We start from the raw sequence: 8,284 nt of genomic DNA, 5'->3' as shown, positions 1-8,284 counted from the left end.
AATTTTTGAAAGTTTATAACCTATTTGAGGATTTTTTCTTGGAAATTTAAAGTCTCCAAGTCAATAAAAAGGTAAATTTTAAAACTTTAAGAAAGTTGACAATAAAAAAGTGTAATTAACAAAATTGATTATCTCAAAAAAAAAAAAGAAAGTTATCTTAAGTTCATACTAATGCTTTCATTAAGGGGTCAAAGATTAAAAAGTATTTATATGACTTATGTTTAAAGGTTTTTTGTTTATTTAATTTTCCAGTGAGTTATCAGGATAAGGCTTTATCAAAAGTTTTTTCATAAACTTTTAGTATGAAGTTGTATCGATATTGTTTAAAATTAATTTTTACAACTCTACTTAAGGAAATTTTAATGTTAAAAAAGTAATAGTAAAATACAATACTAAGTTTTAAAGAGCTATTCTGACAAAACTTATAATATAAAGCATAATAAAGTTCAAAGTTCAAGTATTAAGTTTAAACTTAATTCATTAATTTTAAATTAATGAAAAGTACTTTTAATTTAGATAAACTGAAAAAAAAACTTGATAAAGAATTAATTGAATTATGATGGATATTTTTTAAATTTAAATTTATATTTTTCCAATTTAGAATTTATTAAACTCATTTATAAAAGTAAAAATATGAGCGAAGATAATTATAATAATCGAGCATATGTAGTACGTCTTCGTGGACTGCCGTGGTCCTGCACCAATGAAGATATTAAAAATTTTTTAAATGTCCCAACAAAAGATGGAGATGATGGTATTCATTTGTAAGTCTAAAAATTTAATTAATTATATATGTTTATATACAAAAAGTTAAATATTAAAAAAAAATATTAAATAAAATCTTTGTATATATAAGGATATCTTTTAAAAATTAAGTGATAAAATACAGTTAATAAATGATTATTTTTGTTTGATTTTTTGTTGTAATAGATTTTTGTAAAGTATTAATTTTATGCAGAACTAAAAACCCAGATGGTAGGTCAACTGGAGAAGGTTATGTGGAGTTAAACTGCTTGGATGACCTTAACAAATGTCTAGATAAAGATAGAGATTGTATTGGAAGACGTTACATAGAAGGTTTTATGTATTTAGAAATATTATATAGAAGCATAGTATTGAAAATAAAAGTTGTTCAAGTACAATTTTATGTATTAAAACAAAAGTTTTTAGTTTTGCTAATAGTAAAAACTAAATCTTGTTAAATTCATAAAAGTAAAACATTGTAAATATAAAATTTGCAACTTTGAAAAATATATTAAAAATTAAAATTTATTGAAAAGTTCTATGATATTATTCAATGTTAATTTTTGAAAGTACTCTTTGGCTCTTCTTTAATCCTTTATTAGTCTTGGTATTGGAATTATATAAAGATAATTTAATTAAAATTTAAAAGTTTTTGTATTTATAAATGTTTTTGAAAATTATTTGTTATTAATAACTATTTTATAACTTATTGGCTAGCATTACTTGACTTTTTAATTCAGATTTTTGAGATATGCATTTATACTAGTATAAGAATTAATAAAAAACTTAGATAAACAAAGAGATTTAAAAGTAAATAAATTAAAAAGAAAATAAAACAGTACTGTTTTTATATACAAGATGGTCAATAAACACCAACTAAATTATTCTCCAGTTGAAAATATTCAAATTGAAATTTTTGTTTCTTTCAACTTTTTTGCACATTTATTATATCTAAAAATTAAATGTTGATTTTATGTACTACATGTAGATACAAGACTATTCAAATTCTAAAAATTCAGTTTTTAGTGTTAGTTATCTCATTAAATAGCCATTAAAAAGTCTCTTTTTTATTATAATTACCTTACTAGTCAGACTTACATGAACTATTTTTACTTTTTAAATTTAAGATATTTCAAATAGCTGAATTAAGTTTCAAAGCTAAATATATTAATTTTTTTAGTTACTATAATAACTTTTTTACAATCATAGTTTTATTGATTTGACCTTTAATTTTTTTTTCCAAAATAAAAGTTTTTTTGAGATGCAGCTCCTTAAATAAAAAATAAGAATTCCAATTGTGTTGTTAATTGAGTTTTCATGTAACTACAATGTATAGAGCTCAATGATAAACTCAATCTGACTTCTATATTGAGCTGCTTTAAAAAATTAAAAGTTTTTATAATAAATATTTAATATATTTTTCAGTATTTTCGTGCACTTACAAAGAACTTCAGTTTGTTTTGAGCCAGGAGTCACCAAACAATGATGAATTTGACGATGACTTATCAAGTAGCGAAGGCTGGTGTGTCAAGCTCCGTGGTTTACCTTACCAGTGTGATAAAAGTGATATTGAAAATTTTTTTGAAGGTATGTTTTATATTACAAAGTACAACACAATATATAAAAAATTGTTAAAAAAGATTAATGAAATAATTTTTGTATTTTTTATGGCCACATAAGAAATTATTTGACAGTCTCATTGTAACATTCAGATATAATTTAAATAACAATCGTTTTTTGAAAAAAAGTATTTTTGACCTAAGATAAAGTTATTTAAAGAAGGTTCTATTTATGAAAGCAAAAAATTAGTATCAATGTGGTTTAATTATTTTTTCAAAGTTTGTTTTACTAAAGTTTAACTTGAAACAATCTAATAGTTTCCATTAAATATAAAATAAACTCATTATTTAATTGTTTACATTACTGTTTAAAGTGTCAGTTTATAACTTAAAAAGTATCATGCGGACTTATACATTAATTTTTAGAACATTAGATAAAATATTATATAGAAGTAAAGAAAAGTTTAAACTGCATTTAAAAAAAAAAGTTTTAAGAAGAATTCAAGTATTGTATATAAATAGTAAATAAAATCATTCAATACTTATATTTTATTTACAACAAGCTTTTAACAAAGTATAAAATTTCAGAAATAAATAATTTTTGTGCATGATTAAAAAAAGGATGCCAACAGTAATATGTGTTTGCATTGAAAGAATAAAATACATTAAATTTTATTATTTAATGCAGTTAATATCTAAAATTTAAGTATTATACATCACAAATGTTCAAAGACTTTATTTTAGAAAATTCTGAAACTTAATTCTATTAATGCACCTAAAAAAAGTTTATGACTAAATATAGCACATGGTTTACCATTTGGTTTGTAATTTGTTTTTATGGGAAGGTTTGGACATAGCTGGGCACAATAACGCAATTGTCTTGCCACTAGATGGCCAGGGAAGGTCAACAGGGGATGCTTATGTTGAGTTTCAAAGTGAGAGGGGGCAAAAGGGTGCTCTTGAAAAGCACAGAAACAAGATTGGTCACAGGTGGGTCAAGGAAGGGTCCTTGAAATTAGGATTCCCTTTAAATTTGGTTGGATTGTTGATGCTTGCTGCATTTCATTTACTTTTGTTAACATGTTTTAACTTATGAAACCTTGAAATATTCTTTTATTGGGTAAGTCTGACCAATGTTTTATTATAAAGCGTTAATTATTAATAATTTAATTAAACAGGCAGCAAGCATTAATATTTTTGTTACTATGGTTGTAGATATACTAGATTTCAGTTAACTTTTGTGGATTTGAAAATTAATACTCTGATGGTGTTTTATGGTTATTTAAAAAAGCTTTAAAGGCAAACACTCATAAAAAATGTTAATTTGGTTCTTGATAATGTTTATAATAGTTATTTAGTAACTGTTTTTTAAAGATAAAGTTTCCATCCAGTTCTTGTAAATTAGTTTTTAAGCTGTCAGGTAAGTTTGAATATTTTAAAAGGTAGTTTATGTACCTTCGACTATAATGAATGTATCTACTATAAGTATAATGAATATATCTATAATTTTTTAAATTTTAAATTCCATTTTATTTCATATTATCATTGTCTTTTGTAGCTGATGAATAATATGTTTGAAATTTAGATATATTGAGATCTTCAAAGCACGCAAGCATGAGCTTGTCGATTTCGCCATGATGCATAGAAACGGTGGTCGTGGCAACATGAGGGGTCGCCCATCCCCATATGACCGGCCCTTGAGAGGACCAGGACCCAGAGGTGGAAATGGACCGCCAATGAGAGGTGGCCCGAGGGGTAGGCGCGGCGGTTTTAACGGTTAGCTTTATTTCAGTTTTTATTTAACAACTGTTTATTAGTTTAAATGAAAAAAATAAATGTTATATAATTAATTGTTTTACCCAAAAGTAATTTAAATTTTTTTTTTGAAACCTGTCTCTTACATTAAATAATGCTTTTCTTGTTTGTTTCATACAAGATAGAATTGGGTTTGAGTAGTTACATAGGAGGTGGTTACCAAGACGACTATGACGATGAAGACGATTTCCAATCAAATGGTTACATTGTCTTTATGAGAGGTCTTACCTTCCGCGTTTTGTTAACCTCAACATATAAAATTGTTGAAATAAAACTTTTTTTTGTAAAGCTACTCAAAAGAAGAAACTTTGTTTATCAAACTAAAATTGAAAATATAATGTTTTCTTTTATAAAGATTATCTCATTTAAAGCACTTAAAATAGTTCTACTTTCTGGAAAGAACCATGGGTTTTAAAAATGATAAATGTTGATATATTGATTGAAGTTTTTGAAATATAATTTACTAGAAAGTCTTATAATGTTTAATAATTATTTTGTATGACTGATCAGTTTTTTGTAGTGCCTTAACAAAAATTTTATTAAAACCTATAGTAGGAAAACCAACTTTCAAAACTTAAATTCAAAAATATCAAAAACCTTATGTAGCAGTTAGGACTCAACTATGTCATAGTATTTTCTGTATAGACTTTAATTAAAGCAGGGTTGTAGATAATCTAAAACACTGTTGGTTCGCAAATTTCAGTTTGGTTGTAACTAATTTATTTAAATATTTTACAATATCTTTATTATATCACACAGCTTTCTTAATTTTATTAATTTTCGAGCCTAAAATGTCAAAAGAATACTTCATTAAAAGATCATGTTGTAGTTATTAAAAATTTAACCTTTAATTAATTTCACTAAATGTTCATAGGCCGTGGAGATGGTTACAACAACAGCTTTTACGACGATGAATTTGATTATGATGATGAATATGACTATGATGATGGTTATAATGGCAGAGGTAATATGCGTGACAACAGAAGAAATATGGTTAGTTGAAAAACAGTTCTTTTATATTAAAAAACAAAAAGGCGTTTAAAAAAGTTTTAATTTAGTTAATATAACTCTTGTTGTTTCTTGTTATAAGTTAAAAACTTGATTGGCATTATAACTAGAAACGTTTTTTTTAAACAATTTTTCATCGGTGAATAATTTTATATCAATAAAAGATTTAAATATTGATTTTTTTTTCAGATTTATATTTTATAGTTAACTCAAATATCTGTTTTTCTATAAAAACTGAATTCACTTAATTAATAAGTTATTCAAAATTTATTTTGTGTACCAGGTTCCATCATATTTAATCTAAATAGTTTAAACTTAATAAATCTTATTCAGTAAGTCTTAGTAGTACAACTTGGGTTTAATAATTATAGGGGGGAGGTCGCGACCGAGGTGGTTACCAAGACGACTACGATGATTACGACAATTATGACGATGAAGACGATTTCCAATCAAATGGTTACATTGTCTTTATGAGAGGTCTTCCCTTCCGCGCTACTGATGATGAAATCACTGATGTAAGAATTATCATTTTTTGTCTGCTTTAAAAAAAGTATAAGTTAAATATGTAGGTTCGTATAACTTTAAACACTCTAATTTACTTATTTGAAATCTTTATAGTTTCTATACCTTTATAAAACTTAAGATAAAGTTTATCATATCTTTATCAATGAGTTCGTTTTAGTTTCAAAATGCAAGTTCAATTAAGTATATGAGATGTAATTGAAGTAAATTGTATAGTTATATTATTTGGCCAAAATAAAAAAGGTTAACACTATTTTTGCAGAACAAAGAAAATTCTGCCTAAAGTTAATTTATAATTAAGCTTGACAACCACGTAGTTTTATTTTAACCACTTTTGCAGTTTGACATTTGTTTAATTTGTTTTCAGTTCTTCCTCCCACTCAAACCATTGGGAATAAATAGATTGTACGGAAACGACGGTAGAGTCAGCGGAGAATGTGAAGCGGAATTTGCAACTTATCAAGATGCACAAGCTGCTATGGAGAAGAATAAAAACCTCATTCGTTAGTATAATTCATGAAAATATGTTAAAGCATTAGTGGTAAAAATCTTATCAGATATAATATTGTTCAACACCTTGAAGAAAATATGACTGAATTATTATGGATAGCAAACTAATGTTACAAACATCACAGAAACTCGCTACATCGAACTTTTTTTTCGCGGTCAAAACGGAGGCGACCGACGAGACACGGGAGGAAGGGGTCCACCTCGAGGAGGCGGTAGACGCCAGTTTGGGGGAAATCCCCGGCAAATGAGAGACAGAAGGGACAGCCAGGGAAGCTTCAGAGGAAGAGACGGTCATCGCGGAAGGCCACAAAGTTTGTTATTTGTTTGATTGTACATTTAATTTTTTTTATGTTTTAATTTGTAAATGATTTTACACTAAGTAGGTGTTATTTAAAAAAATATTTTCGTTTACTGTTCAAATACATATTTAGTTATCATAGTGTAATGTAGGTAGTTATATTTTTATATAACAATAAATATTTGGTATGTTTTAGTTTACAATAAAGATAAGTGCTTTTATTTTAATAATAAAAATATATTGAACTTTAAAAGTTGCTTGTAGTAGCTAACAAGTGGTTGTTAATACATTTAGTATATTCTGTTTATGCATTCGTTAGCAATTTTTTCTATTTATTAAAATAAGACATATTCTTGACTTAACTTCACATTAAAGTATAAAAAAATATACAACATTAATTTTTTAGAGTCGATTAAATTTTTATAGTAAAAATACACTGAATTTTAGGGGGACGTGGAAGTTACAACAACCGATACTAATCAACCAGTTGGCAGTTCTTGAGGAAAAAACAAAATAAATAATTTTTATCTTAGTAGCAAATTTTCTACGTGTTTTGTTGTAAAATGTGATCGCTTTTTTTACTAATGGATTTAATAAAAGCAAAAAGGAGTTGTTTAAAAAGTGTTTAATTACGTTCAGATAGTTAACTTGTGTGAAGAACTTTATAAATTTATGTATTTTTGTTAATAAATTCACAAATTTTTACTGCACGTTTGCCGTAACCAGCTATAATTACAGTTATTAATAATTAGAAAAGTAAGATATAGATGAAAATAACTTTAAAAAATGAATTTTATCTTTAAATTCTTCTAATACATGAGTTAGATAAACAAATATATATTTTTTAAATTATTTATTTAAGTTTTACATATATATGGGTAAAAGCTCTTGAAAATTTTTAATTGTATATTTTGGTTTTTTAGACCAGACAATTTCTCTATATCAAAACTTCGAACTCTCGATAATAGTCGTAAACAAGTTACCTTTTCACTTAAGATTATCCTTTTACTAGTAAGAAAAATGTCGATTTTATTTTTTTAAACAAATAAATTGATATTTAATACAGACCAATATGTTTTTACTAAAAGTGTATGATAAATACAAAAGAATAGTTTCTGAGGTAAAAACTCAAAGTTAATCTCTTAATTTGATAATTAGTATTTACTGTACAATAGCTTATTTTGTCAAATTTTTACTAAAGTAGTATCTTTACATTGATTGGTTTAATTTATTTAATAATAAATAATGAACTTCAAAACCAGTGGCGTTGCGTGGTATTATTCTTATGTGGTGCAAAAAATTCAAGAAAAAATTGCGAATCGCCTCAGCTCGAGTTGCCTGTGCTCATGTCGTCTCTGTTGTTGTTGCTTAGCTTAGTTTTCATTTTTTGTTTACAATAATTGTGGAATGATACTTAAGCCGGCACTGTTTTAGGGAATTTTAAACTTAGCTTACTTACCGCAAGATATTGATTTTGCGGTAATTTTTGAAGAAGTTTTGCTTTTTTGAGTTCATTTGCGGCAGACAGCTAAGAGTTTGCATCAGTGTATAGAGCAAAACGGTCGTTGTCTAAATTGGAGTTTTATAATATAGTTTATTCTCAAAAATAAATAAAACGTTATAGATAATTTTTTCATACAAAATTTTAAGGTGGTGCAATTGCGGTAGTACACGCGACCCCCTGTTCACGACCATCAAAAACAGCACCCGAGACAACGACGTCAAGTTTCATCCTTATTAGGACTCATCAGGCAGGTATGGTGGCGGGAAACCGCTGTTGAGATCCAACCAAGCAAGCTTAAATGCCTACACACTAAAGTGACTGTAT

General features: G+C 26.4%; 1 protein-coding gene across 1 annotated transcript; it reads left to right on the top strand.

Moving 5' to 3' along the window:
- The first annotated feature begins 605 nt into the window (after window positions 1-605).
- Window positions 606-7,161, top strand: LOC145829246 (heterogeneous nuclear ribonucleoprotein H2-like). The gene is made up of 10 exons (XM_082936989.1): window positions 606-764; window positions 959-1,077; window positions 2,170-2,331; window positions 3,149-3,293; window positions 3,889-4,079; window positions 4,993-5,111; window positions 5,498-5,641; window positions 6,016-6,151; window positions 6,284-6,469; window positions 6,904-7,161. Exons 1-10 carry the CDS (start codon window positions 634-636, stop codon window positions 6,933-6,935), a joined length of 1,365 nt encoding a protein of 454 aa, XP_082793115.1. The 5' UTR covers window positions 606-633; the 3' UTR covers window positions 6,936-7,161.
- The last annotated feature ends 1,123 nt before the right edge of the window (window positions 7,162-8,284 follow it).

This window comes from Thalia democratica, chromosome 2 (genome assembly GCF_965202585.1).
Source record: "Thalia democratica chromosome 2, ktThaDemo2.hap1.1, whole genome shotgun sequence".
NCBI classification, from domain to species: domain Eukaryota; kingdom Metazoa; phylum Chordata; class Thaliacea; order Salpida; family Salpidae; genus Thalia; species Thalia democratica.
This window is presented reverse-complemented; position numbering and strand designations above follow the sequence as displayed.